Genomic DNA, 20,453 nt, shown 5'->3' on the forward strand with positions numbered 1-20,453 from the left:
GAAATGTCTAAAAGAATTAGACTTCTATGACCACAGGCTTTATTACCTGCACCTGGTTCAACAAGATACAGTTGGGTAATTAAGCCTGTGCACTACAGTGGTTTTTATGATCTAAAGACAGTGACAAAAACAGTGTCTCCAGTAAGACAAAGGCCAGGCCAATCAGAGCTGACACTAGTATATCCAGAAACATGCTTTTATCACAGATATGAGACTGGATGATAGAAGTATTACAACCATTAAAACCAAACTAATCCTCATGATGTCACAAGGGGATTGATTATATGTGTGTATGCACTGAATACCTAACAAAAGTTATACATTTTTCTATAAGCCCTGCCAAGGTTGCACAGTTTTATGACGTCATGAAAGAGAAGTGTGAATACTTCCCTGGCCCACTCTGGAAGGAGGTTTGGTCAAGAAATATGATCTCAGTGTTAAGTGTATAAAGCTTTGATTTCAACAATATAAGTTTGTAATTTTACATGGGAGGCTGCCTGTTACAGCATAGTTTGACTTTTCACTATTCCATCTTCCTGGAAGCAGAAGACTATATTTTGGTAAAGTTATAGCTTCAGTAATATTTTCTGCCTTTTATTTTGCTTTGCTGTGTGTAATTTTATTTGTGAACCACTATTTTCTTATATCAATGCACTGTGACTCCTTTTTTTAACTGCTAGAGTGTATTAATTTGTTTACAAGTATTTCTTTTACCCTTATATTGCCGTTTGAAATAGTTAATTTAGTCTGTCGTATCTCCTACCTATTCTGAAAGTTTCTGGCTTTAGGTCCAATCTATAGATAAACTATGTAAACACAGCCAGCAGAAGAAATTACACTCCCAGTGGGGTAAAGAAGCGATAAGGTAATAAAATGTTATTTTTTCCATTGTTCTCTCCAAGTATTAGTCTTTGGTTTATGGACAGATATAAGATAAAGAAGTATGAATATGTACATGTGATATAGTAATAAGATCTGATTATACCTACAAGCTCAACCCATTTTATTAGGTTGTGGCTTTAAAACACAAAATCAGCAATTTAATATACACACATAAACCTTAAAAGCTAATTCTCATACATATTATACTCTGCATCTTGTAAAAAAAGTAATTGGAAACACATTAAGGGAAAAACAATTTTACAGGATACTGTCCCTTTAAGTTTTGCCTTTGTCTAATACTGAAATAGACTGGTGATAATAGCACTGTGATTTTCTTTATCTTAATATTTGCTAAATTGTATCTTGGGATTTTAATTTGTTAGTCTGGGTTTTCCTTAAAGGGACACTGAACCCAAATGTTTTCTTTTGTGATTCAGATAGAGCATGTAATTTTAAGCAACTTTCTAATTTACTCCTATTATCAAATTTTCTTCATTCTCTTGGTATCTTTATTTGAAAAGCAAGAATGTAAGTTTAGATGCCGGCCCATTTTTGGTGAACAACCTGGGTTGTTCTTGCTGATTGGTGGATTAATTTACCCGGCCAATAAACAAGTGCTGTCCAGTGTCTGAACCCAAAAAAATAGCTTAGATGCCTTATTTTTCAAATAAAGATAGCAAGAGAACAAAGAAAAAATGATAATAGAAGTAAATTAGAAAGTTGCTTAAAATTGCATGCTCTATCTGAATCACAAAAGAAAAAATGTGGGTTCAGTGTCCCTTTAAGAAATCTCAGGTAGTGGTAGCTTAGACATAGTTTAGTGTGTGTGGCATTAAAGGGGGAGTTTTGGGCATCTTTTTCTAGGTCTAGAACAGACTAGAGTGTGTTTATTAACCTTTACACCCACTGAACTAAGTCACAACCTTGCCTGGAGTGGCTAGACTGTGACACATTGATTAAGGTGTGAATGACTGGTGCAGGCTGCAGGGTTAGTTAACCCTGGACGTAGCAATATACAATAGAACCACAACAGACAACAATAGCCATTACGGGACTTGATTCCATTGAGCCATAATTGGGTTTGCGCAAGCTTGCAAAGTGAAGTAAAACACAGTCAAAAGGCATTAGCTTACCAACAGTTTCCAAAAGGAGCATTCTCCACCATTACCGGCAGCAGGAGTCCGGCTGCCAAATACAGTTATGTGTCCCACAGAAAATAATTTAAGATGAAAATCAAAATGTTACACTTGGTTTCCATTCAATGTGGAAACAGGTAAAACACTGTCAGGTGATTTTGTTAAAGTTTTAAACATTATGACATTCTCAATTAGGTGTAAATGAGGAAAAATAAGCTTTTTAAATCCTATTTTTCATTGAATTGAGTTTGTAATTAAAGGGACATTATACACTCATTTTTTCTTTGCATAAATGTTTTGTAGATTATCTATTTATATAGCTCATAAAGTTTTTTTTTGTTTTTTTTTAAATGTATAGTTTTGCTTATTTTTAAATAACATTGCTCTGATTTTCAGACTCCTAACCAAGCCCCAAAGTTTTATGAGAATACCGTCAGCTACCTTCTCTAGCTTGCTCCTGTTTGTTTAAAGGGTCTTTTCATATGCAAAATAAGGGGCAGGGGGAGTGTCTTATTTCCCACTTGCAGTGGGCTTTCCAGTTGCCTTTTCAACAGAGCTAAACTGAGAGCTTCTAGGTAAGTTTTTAAACGGTTTTATACTGGATTTTTATATCAGTATCTGTGCATCTTATTCTTTATAGTAGTATCTATTACATGCAGTTATATGAAAATTAGTGTATACTGTCCCTTTAATGCAAGTTTTTCTCTTTTTAATTTTGTTCTTTATGTAATATTAAAGGGACAGTCAACACCAGAATTTCTGTTGTTTTAAAAGATAGATAATCTCTTAATTACCCATTCCCCAGTTTTGCATAACCAACACAGTTATAATAATACACATTTTACCTCTGTAATTACCTTGTATCTAAGCCTCTGCAGACTGCCCCCTTATTTCAGTTCTTTTGACAGACTTGCATTTTTAGCCAATCAGTGATCACTCCATGGTAAATTCATGTGCATGAGCTCAATGTTATCTATATGAAACACATGAACTAACGCTCTCTAGTGGTGAAAAACTGTCAAAATGCATTTAGAATAGAGGCAGCCTTCAAGGTCTAAGAAATTAGCATATGCACCTCCTAGGTTTAGCGTTCAACTAAGAATACCAAGAGTACAAAGCAAAATTGATGATAAAAGTAAATTAGAAAGTTGTTTAAATTTACATGCCCTATTTGAATCATAAAAGTTTTTTTGGACTTGACTGTCCCTTTAAGTGCTGCATCCAAAGCACTCCAGCCACCAGAAAAAAATCTTTGTTTAAAAGACCTTTATTCTCATTAGTTGGGTCCAAAAGTTTACAGGAACAACGTTTCAAACCCACAATAGGCTCTTAGTTATGTACATGACTAAAAGCCTACTGTAGGTTTGAAACGTTGTTTCTGTAAACCTTTGGACCCAACTAATGAGAATAAAGGTCTTTTAAACAAAGATTTTTTTCTGGTGGCTGGAGTGCTTTGGCTGTATGACTATTTGGATTGACAAATCTTACTCTGTGCCCCCTAAACAGGTGTGCTGTTCTCCTTTCCTTTTGATTTCCTTTAACCCCTTAACGACCGAGGACGTGCAGGGTACGTCCTCAAAAAAAAGGCAGTTAATGCCTGAGAACGTACCCTGCACGTCCTCGGTTTGGAAAGCAGCTGGAAGCGATCCTGCTCGCTTCCAGCTGCTTTCCGGTTATTGCAGTGATGCCTCGATATGGAGGCATCCTGCAATAACTTTTTTAAGCCATCCGGTGCAGAGAGAGCCACTCTGTGGCCCTCTCTGCACCGGAGATCGGTGGCTCCCTGCGTTGGTGGGTGGGAGCCGGACCGGGAGGCGGGTGGCGGCCATCGATGGCCCTGGATATCTGCAGGGGGGGCGGGATCGTGGGCGGGGATGAGCGGGGGCGCGCACGGACGCGCGCGCGCGTGCACGGGAGGGCGGGGGCGGGCGCGTGCACGGGGAGGGAGCGGGTGGGAACCGCTACACTACAGAAAATATCTTAAAAAAAAGTTTGTAAATGCCTTTTTATAAAAAAAAAATAAAGATCAGCAAGGTGGTGGGTGTTTGTCTGTGTGGGGGGGGAAGCTACACTACAGAAAAAATCCAAATAAATATAAAAAAACCACTTTTTTTTGCAAACTGGGTACTGGCAGACAGCTGCCAGTACCCAAGATGGCCCCCAATGAGGCAGAGGGGATGGTCAGAGAGTGGTTTTGGGGGGGATCAGGGAGGTTGGGGGCTAAGGGGGGGATCCTACACCCTAGCATATGTAAATATGCTAAAAAAAAATTTATTTATTTTTTTAAAAAAAAACCTTTTATTTTAGTACTGGCAGACTTTCTGCCAGTACTTAAGATGGCGGGGACAATTGTGGGGTGGGGGAGGGAAGGGAGCTGTTTGGGAGGGATCAGGGGGTGGGATGTGTCAGGTGGGAGGCTGATCTCTACACTAAAGCTAAAATTAACCCTGCAAGCTCCCTACAAACTCCCTAATTAACCCCTTCACTGCTAGCCATAATACACGTGTGAGGCGCAGCAGGATTTAGCGGCCTTCTAATTACCAGAAAGCAACGCCAAAGTCATATATGTCTGCTATTTCTGAACAAAGGGGATCCCAGACAAGTATTTACAACCATTTGTGCCATAATTGCACAAGCTGTTTGTAAATTATTTCAGTGAGAAACCTAAAATTGTGAAAAATTTAACTTTTTTTTCAATTTGATCGCATTTGGCGGTGAAATGGTGGCATGAAATATACCAAAATGTGCCTAGATCAATACTTGGGGTTGTCTACTATACTACACTAAAGCTAAAATTAACCCTACAAGCTCCCTAAAAGCTCCCTAATTAACCCCTTAACTGCTGGGCATAATACACTTGTGGTGCGCAGTGGCATTTAGCGGCCTTCTAATTACCAAAAAGCAACGCCAAAGCCATATATGTCTGCTATTTCTGAACAAAGGGGATCCCAGAGAAGAATTTACAACCATTTATGCCATAATTGCACAAGTTGTTTGTAAATAATTTCAGTGAGAAACCAAAAGTTTGTGAAAAAATTTGTGAAAAAGTGAACGATTTTTTGTATTTGATCGCATTTGGCGGTGAAATGGTGGTATGAAATATACCAAAATTGGCCTAGATCAATACTTTGGGATGTCTACTAAAAAAAAATATATACATGTCAAGGGATATTCAGGGATTCCTGAAAGATATTAGTGTTCTAATGTAACTAGCGCTAATTTTGGAAAAAAGTGGTTTGGAAATAGCAAAGTGCTACTTGTATTTATGGCCCTATAACTTGCAAAAAAAGCAAAGAACATGTAAACATTGGGTATTTCTAAACTCAGGACAAAATTTTGAAACTATTTAGCATGGGTGTTTTTTGGTGGTTGTAGATATGTAACAGATTTTGGGGGTCAAAGTTAGAAAAAGTGTGTTTTTTTCAATTTTTCCTCATATTTTATATATTTTTTTATAGTAAATTATAAGATATGATGAAAATAATGGTATCTTTAGAAAGTCCATTTAGTGGCGAGAAAAACAGTATATAATATGTGTGGGTACAGTAAATGAGTAAGAAGAAAATTACAGCTAAACACAAACACCGCAAAAATGTAAAAATAGCCTTGGTCCCAAACGGACAGAAAATGGAAAAGTGCTGTGGTCATTAAGGGGTTAAGTGCTGCTCCAGGCATAGGCCTAGTTGGAGTTATGTTCTCAATCACAGTATGTTTCATTATGTACATACATTTTAAAAAATAAAAATACATCTAAAAATAAAACCACAGAAATGGCTTACCTTAAAGGGTCATGTAAACCCATATTTTTTTCATGATTTAGATAGAGCATACATCTTTAAACAACTTTCCAATTTACTTCTTTTATCTAATTTGCTTTATTCTCTGGGTATCCTTTGTTGAAAGGCATATCTAGATAGGCTCAGGAGCTTGGAGCTAGCTGCTGATTGGAGTCCGCACATATGCCTCTTTTGATTGGCTTATCAATGTGTTCAGCTAGTTCCCATTTATGCATTGATGCTGCTTCAAGAAAGGATACCAAGTGAATAAAGCAAAATTGATAATAGAAGTAAATGAGAAAAATGTTTACAATCGTATGCTTTATCTAAAGCATAAAAGAAAAAATGTGGGTTTTCATGTCCTTATATTTAAAATAAATTCTTTAAATTCTTTGATTATTTATTAGGTGAACAAACCACTCTACCTAGCTCAAAAAACACCAAACTCCTAACACTGCAACTAACTACCAAGTCTTTCCCTCTCTAACCAATGACACAGGGGCGTATTACCGCCTAGGCAAACAAGGCACGGGCCTAGTGCGACAGATGGAGGGGGCGCCACTTTTTCACATCACTGTGACACCACTAGTTCAGTGAGAAAGTAATTTCCTGCTCTCACCTCTAAACTCCCGTGCTATTTCATGCCTAGCGCGGCAGTTATGAGGTGAGCAGGAAATTACTTTCTCACTGAACAAGTGGTGTCAGAGAAAGGAGCTAAATACTCTGTCTCTGTTCCCAGGACTTACAAGTCTACAAGCAAGGATTTGCTATAAAGGGCAATACAAACAATGGTCTCTACTGTCGCAGGCACAATCGCTGCATGCATATTTATCACTCAGATTTTGCCTGCAGCGGCAGCCAGAAGCCCCACACCTCCCCCTTAGCCACAGGCTGGCACCCAGGACACCTGCTCATCCTGTGGCTTCAGAGGATGGAGGTATAATGGACCAGGACTTTTTGGAGGCACTGGCATTGAAGAGGCACATTTTAAGTCGGCTGCTGCACATGAGGGACCGACTCAACATAGCCCAAAGCAGCTATGATCACGGCACTCCGGAAGCTGCATGATCCTACATCATATCCTGCAAGTGTGCATACAGGGAGTGTGGGGCAACCCCAGGGCCATGTCCCAGGAGCCCTACTTTTATGCTGCAGCCTGATATTTCTGTAATCCTGGGGGCAGCAGCTAAGCAGTTATCGCTACTATAAGGGAGTAGGTATGTGATGGACTAGTTAACAATTTAATTGTTTATTCCTGCAAGTTATTCAGGGGAACTAGCAAGAGAAACGAAGGTTGCCTGCCCCAAAATAACTCAATATTTTATTCTTATAATCTTGCAGGATATAATTACTGGTTACTTCCTTAATTCTCATTACAGAGACCAATAAGTCATCCTCTTGATAATTTCATTTCCAAAGCTTTTATTTGCAAATATAACGTTTTTTCCAGTTAAAGTGTAAATTGTCACTGTTTTTTACAATTTTGGGCAATTTATGGTAAATGGTATAAGGGTAAGAATGTCCCTTTAAATGATGTATATATTCTTATTAAATATGAATTTGCTACAAATGGCATGGGTATGTTTTTTACATGACATCTGATTACTCTGGAGCAGAGCATTTTTTTTTTGTTTCAATGCTGTTATTTTAACAAGTGTATCAGGGATAGCTCTGCAGCATGAAAAATATATCTTAGTTAATTGACACAGGCATACCGATAATTACACTACCCTCACTCATAAGCGGTTATCAATTACGTTGGGTTGTTTATACACAGTGCCAGACTTCCTCCATTCTTCATAAATATATATCATATATTTGCATACCCTGGTGAACAGCTTATATGGAAATGATTTAAAAATGTCACATTACACCCTGTCCAAAAATATTATGGCCAAAATAGACTTAAAACTTGGGGGGGGGGTAGGGGGCAGCAGAATTGTGAGTGCCTAGGGCAGCACAAAACCTAAATACACCACTGCAATGACAGGTAAGGAACGCAAGTGCTAACAGGAATTTGTATAATCTAAGTTTGGGCTACCATAGCAAAGAACATGTTGAGCATTCCAACGTCGGATGAAAGAGTTAACACAATGATAACTTATGAATACACAAAGAGACTTACTGCATGTATTGCTCAAAATATTTCAATGGATGCCTAGTACTAAAATGGAGCCGTAAACTACTTTTAGCTGTCGGCAACTTCAGATGCTTACAGCTCCATTTTTACTGACTCAATGGGAACGAGCCTAGGGATGGAGTCTCTTGTTGTTTATCTTAATGCGATCATTATTAACAATATGTGTGTGTATCTATCTATCTATCTATCTATCTATCTATCTATCTATCTATCTATCTATCTATATTATATATTGTACATTTTTTAACAACTATTTTTTGTAAGACTGAACATTTGTAACCAATTACATGTATTTATTTGAGGGTAAATTAAAGTGTATACCATGGAAAATGACTAGACACATATACTATAGTTCATCCACCACAGAATTATGAATCACTTTGTTGTGCATGTTAGTTTTTGTTTGTTTTTCACTGGGATAAAAAAGTCATAATAAAACTGATAAAACTTGGTAAGATCGCTGATACTGCAAAAACATGTTCCAAAGCTCATTTGTGAAAATACAAAACAACTTATGCTGGTTTCTGTCAAAGGACAATAAAGAAGGTCATTTAACCCATCAGAAAACACAACTTTAATTAGGAATGTTCCCTCTTTATCACATCTGCATCACATGATTCTGAATAACTTTACCACTGACCTAATAATTGAAATGCAAAGAAACTGAATGAAGCAAAACAAATGCATCACATAGACTCACAACTCATAGCAGCACTTCATATATACAGCAGACAGTTCATTAAAAAGAGATGGAAGTCATAATTGAACTTTAATGATTCAGAAAGAGTCTACAAATAAAAAAAAGCTTTCCAATTTACTTTTGTTATCAAATTTACCTATTTCTCTTGATATCCTTTGTTAAAAATGTGTTATATTTCAAGGGGAGCATACTGAGGCTCAAGTGCATGCATGTTTCCCAAGGACTATATGCTACATCAGGGGTGCCCAATAGGTAGATCAGGATCTACCAGTAGATCTCAAGGCGCTGCTGGTAGATGGTGGTCGATGTAATCCAAATTATGTGGTCAAGTTACACAGTCTCAAAACTGGGGCGTGAGTAGAGTATGGTTGCTAGGGATACCGCTTTATCTACCACAGTGTGTGAAGGGGCAGGTCATTAAACAGTCTGATGGTCGGGCATGAAAAGTCCTACAGGACTGAATCTTGAGGGACATCAATTTCATCCAATCAATGTAGATGATTTTTGAACGACAACACAATTGGCCTGGTTGAGTACTCTCCCAATGGATATGGCGGTATAGTATATTTAGGAGGGTAAGTGTCAATAGATTGAAAAAGTAAAGTCGGAGGTTGCTGTGCTATGCTGAAAGAAGAAGTCTGACTGACATCTGGCAAATGAAAGTGTTGACCAGGTAAGGAATGGTCTGCATGGCGCGCTATTGAAATTTATTTGTGTAGGCCTCACTGGCTCATATCAGGCCAAGCCCGTGGCGCAAAGTAAAGGGTGTCAGTGGCAGTAATTTGAATGCAGTGTTTTGTAACATAGCACAAGGCATTGCTCCTGTTAACCCAAATTAAAATCAGTGCTATTTTAGTTGTCAGGATTAATCTGTTGTATCTTTATGCTTTTGCACATCCATGTGTTGCTAAATCATGCCACCTTAAAGGGAGAACACATATTTTATTTTTTTCATGATTCAGATATAGAACATGCAATTTTAAACAACTTTCTAATTTACTCCTATTATCAATTTTTCTTCATTCTCTTGGTATCTTTATTTGAAAAAGCAGGAATGTAAGCTTAGGAGCCGGCCCATATTTAGTGAGTAGATCTCGTTAAGCTGGTCATTTGAAAAGTAGATTCCAACACAAAAAAAGTGTAGGCACCCCTGTACTACATATATTGTTGCAAATTGTCATATAGGGCCCTATTTTTTAAACTGAGGATGTAGCTTAGGGCCTCAGCGATTCAGGCTTGTGCGAGACCTCAGATACTTAGCCTCTCCGCCACCTAAAGTATCGCAGACTTAAATAATCTTGATCCTTTTGGGATAATTGTCAGGCCCTGCTTGCATGTGATTGGCCATTGCACAAGTAGTGTCTTGTAGAATAATTAATGTGGGCGGTGGATGAGTCCCATTTTTAAGGGTGCCCAGAACCCACCTGGGCATGCCAATGTTCTGCATACAGCCTGCCCAGAAATGCCCACAACCCGCTCCTCTCTACATGATCTCGCTCCTCTCACACTCAAACCCCGCCCACCAGCTCCTTAAACTCCCATATCAAGGAAAACATCTGGCAAAAATCAGGAGGTTTATCTATCTGAATCACATAAGTTACTTTTTCACTTCCATGACCCTTTTTAATAACATTGTAATGTTTCATTTCTTTGCTGTTAATACTGGACTGAGCAGGCTTTATGGTTAACCAATTACATTCATAGCGATGAGAAAAATTAAGTTGATAAAAAAGTCCTTGTTCCATTGTGCAAATATATCTTCCCCATTCTTGTATATTTATTTTCAACACAAAATCCTGAGATAAATCTGGGTCTGTAAAGGCTAAACACATAGCTGTTGGTTTCAATAGCGTTTTGCATTATGGCTTCAATAAGCTTGTCCCTTGGTCGCGTTGCTTCACGTGCTCACATTAGATTCTGTCCATGCAGGGGAACTTTCATCATTTGTTGTGTAAGGTGCTTTACGTGAAACCTGCTTTAGTCTGAAAAGTCTGCAGGCCGCCACGCGGTATTTGTTCGACATAATGTTGTAGAGAATTGGATTGATAGCTGCACTTAAGTAGAAAAGCACAAAAGAGACTAAGTTACAATACTGGCTAATCAGAGCTATTTCCCAGGATCCAGCTTCAAAGGACTTGGAAAATAAATAACGAGCAACATGAAAAGGCAGCCAGCAAAGAATGAAGGCAAATACCACCACCACTGAAAAAGAAAGAAAAGACAGTCAGCATCATATATCTGTCTATAACAAGCTCTACCATACAGATTTAACATACTTTAGAAAATATTACTGCGTTATTTTCTGAACAATCTTTTAATATTTGTAATAAGCTCAGAATTCAAACTGTGCAGCTCTGCCACATGAGTGCCGAATGTGTGTAGCTGTGATGGTATTTTATTTATTTTATATGTAACTAAGATGTTAATTAACCTCGTCACAGTTTTGCCTTTTCACACACCATGCTAAGATTGAGTTAGACCTTTATAGCTGCTTAAATTTAAACCTTATCGTAAGTCATATTTCATTGTGTAATCCACTAAAGTTATTTTTTCCCAGCATGTTAAGCAGGTTCAAAATATACCATTATTATATTTATATTTCATGATGTCAGAAGACTGCATCAAAAGTGTTACAAAATGTATATTTTTGGTAAGATTTTAGTAAATAACATACGGCATACGGCAAGATTACAAGTGTTGCGGTACGGCTTTTAACGCTGAAAAATGGCCATTCCAGCGTACTGGCCAGGAACGCATATTACGAGTCGTGCTGGTATAGCAATACCGCAGGCATTTTAACCTGTAACGCAACGTCCATTTCACACTCAACAAATTACATTTTTGTGTGGGATTTTCATAGCACCGGCATTACAGGTTGTGCGTTCGGGCTAAAAAGCTTGCGTTACAGCCTATACCGACATGAGCCATACCGCCATCTGAGAGCAGTAGTTATGGATTTTGTGTAACAAACATGTTTCACAAAACTCATAACTAAAGTGTTACAGGTTGTGCGGTCCGGCTAAAATGTTTGCGTTATAGCCTATACTGCCGTGATCCATACCGCGATCTGAGATCAGTAGTTACAAAGTACACTAACCGCCACCCTCCCGCATCGCAAACACTATTTAAAACTTATTAACCCCTAATCTGCCGCCCACCCACATTGCGACTATGAAATAAAGTTATTAACCCCTAATCTGCCTCCCACCCACATCCCCAACACTATTTAAATATATTAGCCCCTAAACCGCCGCTCCCCGACATCGCCAACACTAATAAAAGTTATTAACCCCAATCCATCGCTCCCCGACATCGCCGACACCTAAATAAACATATTAACCCCTAAACCGCTGGGCCCCCACATACCCAACACTATAATAAAGTATTAACCCCTAAACTTCCAGCCCCCCACATTGTAACTACTAAACTAAACCTATTAACCTGTAGACCACCATATCGCAAAACACAAAATTAAACTATTAAACCATAAACCTAACACCCCCCTAACTTTAAATTAAAATTACATTTTACCTTAAATAAATAAAAACTTAGCTGTGAAATAAAAATAAACCATTAAACTATAAATTAAGCTAACATTACTATTCTAATAAAATAAAAAAATACTACCAATTAAAAACCTAAATTACAAATTTAAAAAACCTAACACTAAGAAAAAAATAAAAAAAATCTAAAATTACAAAAAAATAATAAACACTAAAAAACATTAAGCTTACAAAAAATAATAAACAAAATTATCCAAAAAAAAAAACAATTACACCTAATCTAATATCCCTATAAAAATAAAAAAGCCCCCCCCCCCAAAATAAAAACACCCCACCTATAATAAACTACCAATAGCCCTTAAGAGGGCCTTTTGTAGGGCATTGCCCTAAGTTTATTAGTTATTTTACCTGTAAAAAATACAAAGATCCCCAACAGTAAAACCCACCACCCAACCAACCCCCCAAAATAAAAAAACCTAACTCTAAAAAATCCTAAACAACCCATTGCCCTTAAAGGGACATTTGTATGGGCATTGCCCTTAAAAGGGCATTCAGCTCTTTTTCACTGCTCTTAAAAGGGCATTCAGCTCTTTTCCAAGTGCCCATCCCTAATCTAAAAAAAAAACCCACCCAAAAAAATACAAAAGGCGAGAAATCTTCATCTAGGCGGCGAAACCTTCATCCATCTCGGGGACGTCTTCTATCTTCATCCCGGCTGCTCGCAGTGGAGCTATCCTGGAAGTGGATCCTATCCTGCGTGGAGCGTCCTCTTCATACGGTCACCGTCGTACACTGAAGTTAAATGCAAGGTAGCTGTTTCAAAATGGCGTACCTTGCATTCCTATTGGGTGATTTGATTCTTCAAATTCAAATCAGCCAATAGAATGAGAGCTACTGAAATCCTATTGGCTGTTCAAATAAGCCAATAGGATTTCAGTAGCTCTCATCCTATTTGCTGATTTGAATTTAAAGAATCAAATCAGCCAATAGGAATGCAAGGTACGCCATTTTGAAACGGCTACCTTGCATTCAACTTCAGTGTACGGCGGTGACCGTATGAAGAGGACGCTCAGTGCAGGATGGGATCCAGTTCCAGGATAGCTCTGCTCCGTACCGTCGGGATGAAGACTTCTCGCCACCTGGATAAAGATGGATGTCTGGACTTCAGGAACCGTGAGTAGATATTCTGGGGTTAGTGTAAGGTTTTTTTTTTGGGGGGGGGTTAGATTAGTTATGGGCACTTGTAAAAGAGCTGAATGCCCTTTTAAGGGCAGTGAAAAAGAGCTGAATGCCCTTTTAAGGGCAATTCCCATACAATGGTAATGGGTAGTTTAGGACTTTTTAGAGTTAGGTTTTTTTATTTTGGGGGGTTGGTTGGGTGGTGGGTTTTACTGTTGGGGGGACTTTGTATTTTTTTTACAGATAAAAGAGCTGTTTAACTTAGGGCAATGCCCTACAAAAGGCCCTTTTAAGGGCAATTGGTAGTTTATTGTAGGTTAGGGGGTGTTTTTATTTTGGGGGGTGCTTTTTTATTTTTATAGGGCTATTAGATTAGGTGTAATTGTTTTGTTTTTTGTTTTTTTGATAATTTAGTCTATTATTTTCTGTAAGCTTAGTGTTTTTTAGTTTTCGTAATTTAGTGTTTATTATTTTTTGTAAAATTAGATTTTTTAATTTTTTAGTAGTGTTAGGTTTTTTTAAATTTGTAATTTAGGTTTTTAAATGGTATTTTATTAGAATAGTAACGTTAGTTTAATTTATAGTTTAATGTTAGATTTATTTTTATTTCACAGGTAAGTTTTTATTTATTTTAAGATAGTTATATTGTAATTTTAATTAAAAGTTAGGGGGGTGTTAGGCGGCGATGTAAGTGGCCGGAGGTTTAAGGGTTAATAGGTTAATTTAGTAGCGGCAATGTTGGGGGCTGGAGGTTTAAGGATAATCATATAATTTAGTGGCAGTGATGTCGGGGAGCGGCGGATTAGGGGTTTATAGCTTTTATTAGTGTCGGCGATGTCGGGGAGCGCCGGATTAGGGGTTAATAACTTTATTTAGGTGTCTGCGATGTCAGGAGCGGCGGATTAGGGGTTAATAACTTTATTTAGGTGTCGGATTAGGGGTGTATAGACTTGGAGTTTATGTTAGGGTGTTAGGTTTAAACGTAACTTTTTTCCCCCATAGACATCAATGTATCTGCTTTACGGAGATTTTTCATTCCACTTCAGGTGTTTTTTTCTAACACTCCCTCCCCATTGATGTTTATGGAGGAAAGCGTGCACGACCACGCTAAATCAGTCCTTGGATTTTGTGCGGTATGGAGCTTAATGCCACCATATCGCACGCACAATGAGGCTTTCCAGTAACTCGCAATGGCAGCGCTATGGAGAATGAAATAATGCAACTTTTTTTGAAGTAGTTTCGCACCCTGTTTAGCGCAAAACTCGTAATCTAGGTGAGTGTCAGGTGCCAACTGTTGATACTTATATTTTCTTACTAAATTGTCTTTGAGTAGATAGTAGAATGTATGACCCATACAAGCTTTTAGCGGTTATACCATAAACTAGAGGTGCCCCTCTATAGAAACAAAAGCAATATTTTGCCAGGTAACTGTTCTTCAGCAAAATCCAGTATGTTGTTTTATGTATGTACTTTTTTTTTTTATATATTTTTTGTGGCTTATGGCTTTCCAAGACCACCATCATCTGAAAGGGCAAATGATTCTCTTTCAAATGAGGGGATTTAGAAATCTGGGTTTAGTAAGGGATCTTAGATTAAATGGACATGAACCCAAAAAAATTATTTCATGATTCAGATAGGGCATACAAGTTTAAACAATTTTTCAATTGACTTCTTTTATGTAATTTGCTTTGTTCTATTGTTATCGTTTGTTGAAAAGCATACCTAGGTAGGCTCAGGAGCTGGGAATCAGCTGCCGATTGGTGGCTGCACATATTAGAATGAATGACTCATACAAGCTTTTAGCGGTTATACTATAAACTAGAGGTGCCCCTCTGTAGAAAGAAAATAAATATTTTGCCAGGTAACTACTGTTCTTCAGCAAAACCCATGATTCAGCTAGCTCGTAGGAGTGCCTTACTGTTTCTTTAAGATAGGATACCAATAGAATAAAGCAAAATGAATAATAGAAGCAATTGGGGGAATGATTTATAAATGTTTACTCTATCTGAATCATGAAAAAAAATGCCTGCAATTCAAGTCTGTCAAAAGAACTGAAATAAGGGGCAGTCTGCAGAAGCTTAGATAAAAGGAAATCACAGAGGTAAAAAGTAATTAATATCAGTGTTGGTTATGCAAAACTGGGAAATGGTAAATAAAGGGATTATCTATCTTTTTAAACAATAACATTTTTGGTGTTTACTGTCCCTTTAAATCAAGCTTTTTTCATAATTTTTTTAAACAGGTTTAAAGGGATATTAACCCCCAAATTTTTATTTCATGCTTCAGATAGGGCATGCGGTTTTAAACAACTTTCTATTTAATTCTGTTAACAATTTTTCTTCTTTCTTTTGGTATAATTTGTTGAAAAGCAAGGACATAAGCTTAGGAGCGGTCCATTTTTGGAGCACTATATGACAGCAGATTTGCAAGAATGTTATTTAATTGCAAGAGCACTAGATAACATTACTATTTTCTGCCATGTAGTACTCCAGATGCACACCCAGGTATCTCTTCAACAAAGAATACCAAGTGAATGAAGCACATTTGATAATAGAAGTAAATTAGATTTTTTTTTTAAACTCAAATGCTCTGTCTGAATCACAAAAGAATATTTTTGGGTTTCAAAATCTCATGCACATTATACTTTTAAAACATTTTTAAAATCTGGCATGCTAGGAGCACCTAAAAACTAGGTTGAAAGGAGTGAATAACAAACGCTTTATTATGGTATAATGGTAAATTTATAATATATATATATTACTTTCTCTTACTCAAAGAGGCTCAGGGCTCTATTCATTAAGAAGTAAATGGCAGGTAAATTGTATGCCGCATTAACTGGGCATTCTTGCAGGAGATACTCCCTGGGTTTAGCTCTTACTTTTGCATAGTTAAAGGGAAACATAGATAATCCCTTTATTACCCATTCTCCAGTTTTGTACAACCAACACAGTTATATAAATACACTTTTTACCTCTGTGATTGCCTTGTATCTAAACCTCTGCAGACTGCCCCCTTATCTCAGTTCTTTTGACAGACTTGCATTTCAGTCAATCAGTTCTGACTCATAAGTAACTCCACGGGCATGAGCACAATGTTATCTATATGGCACACATGAAGTAGCGCTGTCTAGCTGTGAAAAACTGTCATAATGCAGAGGCGACCTTCAAGGACTTAGAAATCTGCATATGACGCTACGTAGGTTTAGCTTTCAACAAAGAATACCAAAAGAACAAAGCGAATTTGATGACAAAAGTAAATTGGAAATTTGTTTAAAATTACATGCCCTATCTGAATCATGAAAGTTTTATTTTGACCAGACTGTCCCTTTAATAAAAGATTTCAAATAGCCTACAATTCCACTGCTATTCCTTTATTTATGAATAGAGTCCTCAGTGTTTTAGTGCATGTCTTGGGTATTAAGCAATTGATAAATAATAGCTATTATAACCCATGAAAGGCAAAACCAAACTTTCAAATGGAGCATATCATTTTAAGAAACATTTAAATTCACTTCTGTTATGTGCTTTGTTCTCCTGATTTCCTTTGTTGAAAAGCTTATCCTCAGCAGTAGTAATTGCACTGCTGTGAGCTAGCTGGTGCACAAATGTTTCCCTTGTCATTGATTCACCAGATGTGTTTAACTATCTTCCAGAAGAGCACTGTTGTTCTGCAGTTGACTTTAATGTGTTTAGCCCCTTTACATGAATTAAACACAGTTACATGCAAACAACAGTGCAATAATAAAATGGTCTAGCATGGTATTTTTCTTTATCCACACATATATGTTTCTTTAATTGAGCTCAATGTATTTACCTTGGATGAGCTGTCCTGGGAAGATTCAAACCTGAATCCCTAGTACAGAAATTGCAGTTTCTATAGACATCCAACTGAACCATTTTTCCCTGGAAGGTGTCTTCATATGAATGAAAACACAAAATATTTTCTGGACTTAAATGTTCCTCAAAAATGAGTGGAACCTTCTGAATAAAAATATCATGAAGCAGCACAGTAGAGGCGTTACCCACATGAGACTAATCAGCCACGTGTTCCACATTAATCAATGACCGCAGACAGCTTCATTACTTTCTATGGAAAGCAGTCCACTGCCCTCCCCTTTATTTGTACTAAATTGAGTGAAGTCTACCTAGGTTAGCATCATATTTCACTCCCTGTGAGTGAGATCTAGGGAATCAGGCACCAGAAGTTGTTTTGTGTGGGTCATGATGTGCAGCATAAGTGATGTTAACTGTAACTGAAATCATATTTGTTTATTTCATCTATTTATAAAATACACTTGTCTAGTAAATTAAAGGGACAGTAAGCTGCTGAGCACTGCTGCAATAACATGGTTGCTACTCACCATGCTACGGTTTATCTGACTTCACCATCAGCTCTCTTCAAAGCAGTTCCCTTATTAGACCCCTTACTGGTGCTGGTTGTTCAAGCGCCACATATTCATACTGGGCGCGGCCATATTTAAGCTTATGGGCTCGATTTATGAAACAGTAACTTCTGCTTCAGAGGCCCCTCGTTTCAGGCTCGGCTGAAACAGAAGTTAGGAAGCGGCGGTCGTAAGATCGCTGCCCCTTAACCTGTTCGCCACCTTTTAGGTGGAATGACATTATCCCGATCCGATTGGGATGATTGACAGCCGCTGCTAGCAGCCGATTGGCCACCAGTGAGCAGGGGGCGGAATTGCACAAACATTTCACTAGAAATGCTTGTGCAGTGATAAATGCCGCCAGCGTATGCTGTCTGTATTTAGTGATGTCGAGTGGACATGATTGGCTATAGCGTATTATGTCCACTAAACATATAGTAAATCTACCCCTGTGTATTCTTGCATTCTGTGACAGAAGCGGTGCACATTCATAGATCAGTGATGTTGGCATTTTGTGACAGCAGTAATGGGCACTGGGTTTGTGTGCATGATTCAGGTTGGGGGCTTTACATTTCTGTGACTGTATTACTCTGGATTATTCATGTGGTTAGGCATATTTATATATGTTATGTAACTTAAACTGTGTATAAAAACAAATCTCCTGTTCTGTATTGTGTGTGCTACCCAGAAGTGCGCAACTGAGCTGTGAATTTGTAAATATTCACCACTTCTGTCACAGGGTGCAAGGATATGTGAGCTGTAATACAGCATAAACCAGAGTAAAAGAAAGAACCATCGCTAACCATTACCTGCAATCTGTTAACAGAACAGCTCTGAAGAGAGCTTCAAGCACACAATAAAAAACAGCAGCGTGGTAAATTAGATGTCATTTTTCATCTATTTATTCATTCAAATAATAGGTGCTGGGAAAATGAGTATTATGCTTCAACACTGAGATTTAGAAACATAGATATTGACGGCAGATAAGAGCCATAGGCCCAGCAAGTCTGCCGATATTACCTAACAGTAGCCTTATGCTTGTCCCATGCATTTTTAAAGTCCCCCACAGTGTTTTTCGCTACTACCTCTTGAGGAAGTTTATTCCATAAATCAATCACTCTTATTTACAGATACACAAGCAAGCTGTCTTACACACATTCGAAGCTGTGCATTCTGTGGAAAGCAGATCTCTGACCCCTCTTAAATGCTGCATAGTCGTTGGTTGATATGGGCAGGAGCTCATTTGTATCAGTCCCTATTTGGCCACAGTAATGGAGATGAGCTCAAGCTGAAAAAGCTGTTCAAAAGGTGTGTCCATGGACTACAACATGATGCAGATTGTGCTTAAAAATGACTTTTAAAAAATATTTATTCTGCATGCAAATCTTTTGCAATGCCGTGATTAATGATGCATATAAAACATTTTATGTCTCTTTACCAAAATCCAGAATTTTCTTGCATCCTACCTACTTCTCCCATCCTGATGTATTATAATGTATAACAACCCTTTAACAGCTCCCTCAATTGATTAGACTGCAAGAACAGAATAAGCACAACCTCTCTCACACTACTGCTTCTAACAGATTTCCATATTTTGCCATTAAACATTCTCCTGATCTAATAAAAATCATGCAATTACATTTGCCCCCCATCCACTCATTTACCACACTGACTGGCTTCCCCAACCTTCTGTTTCATATTCTAGTTGTATGTTTCTTATACGTTAGACTGTATTTCAAATCTTTATTTAAATAGATGAAATAAACATAGAACATATAAGAATATAACATGCACAATGTTAGCTATAGCAAACAGATCTCTTCTCATTGCATTTGTGAGGGTTTGCTGGTATGTAAACAGCAGGTGCTGTGCCATCATGTATATCCACTGGAGAGAAGGACTTATTCCTACAACCTCTTTATCCTTGTAGGCTGCAGGATACAGGATATGTTCTTCTGTAAGTCAGTCTTTCCCTCACTCAAACTGCTGTTTATCACCAATGGTCTTTTTACAACTGTACCAGAACAAATGCTTTAGCGCAGCTACCCAAGTCCCATACGGTAGCTCATGTTCCTTAAAGGGACAGTCTACAATAGAATTTTTATTAGACATGTGCGGTTCATTTCGGATTAATTCGGAAATTCGGTAAATTCGGTAAATTCGGAGATTCGGATCGATTCGGATTTCCGAATTAAAATACTTCTGAATCTACCGAATGAATCCGAAATAGCTGCCGTATCTCCGAATAAATCCGAATTAGCTCGTTAAAATTCGGCATTTCCCCATAGGAAACAATGGGAGTTTCGGCTGAAAAAAAACTAACACCGCAGCCCCATTGTTTCCTATGGGGAAACACTAAGTCTGCACCTAACACCCTAACATGTACCCCGAGTCTCTAAACACCCCTAACCTTACACTTATTAACCCCTAATCTGCTGCCCCCGCTATCGCTGACACCTGCATTATTTTATTAACCCCTAATCTGCCGACCGAATATCGCCGCCACCTACATTATAACTATTAACCCCTAATCTGCTGTCCCTAACACCGCCGACCCCTACATTATAGTTATTAACCCCTAATCTGCCCCCCCCAACGTCGCCGCAATCTAACTACAAGTATTAACCCCTAATCTGCCGACCGAATATCGCCGCCGCCTACATTATAGCTATTAACCCCTAATCTGCTGTCCCTAACACCGCCGACCCCTACATTATAGTTATTAACCCCTAATCTGCCCCCCCAACGTCGCCGCA

At 38.1% G+C, this 20,453-nt stretch overlaps 1 protein-coding gene across 1 annotated transcript in view; it reads right to left on the reverse strand.

The window, feature by feature from the left end:
• Nucleotides 1–10,191: 10,191 nt before the first annotated feature.
• GHSR (growth hormone secretagogue receptor) overlaps nucleotides 10,192–20,453 on the reverse strand; it is a 33,322-nt gene continuing 23,060 nt past the window's right edge. The window contains exon 2 of the mRNA XM_053711822.1: nucleotides 10,192–10,836. Within this exon, the coding sequence (XP_053567797.1) occupies nucleotides 10,532–10,836 (305 nt within the window). The 3' untranslated portion in view covers nucleotides 10,192–10,531. The remainder of the gene's footprint in view (nucleotides 10,837–20,453) is intronic.

This window comes from Bombina bombina, chromosome 4, assembly GCF_027579735.1.
Source record: "Bombina bombina isolate aBomBom1 chromosome 4, aBomBom1.pri, whole genome shotgun sequence".
In the NCBI taxonomy this organism is placed as follows: domain Eukaryota; kingdom Metazoa; phylum Chordata; class Amphibia; order Anura; family Bombinatoridae; genus Bombina; species Bombina bombina.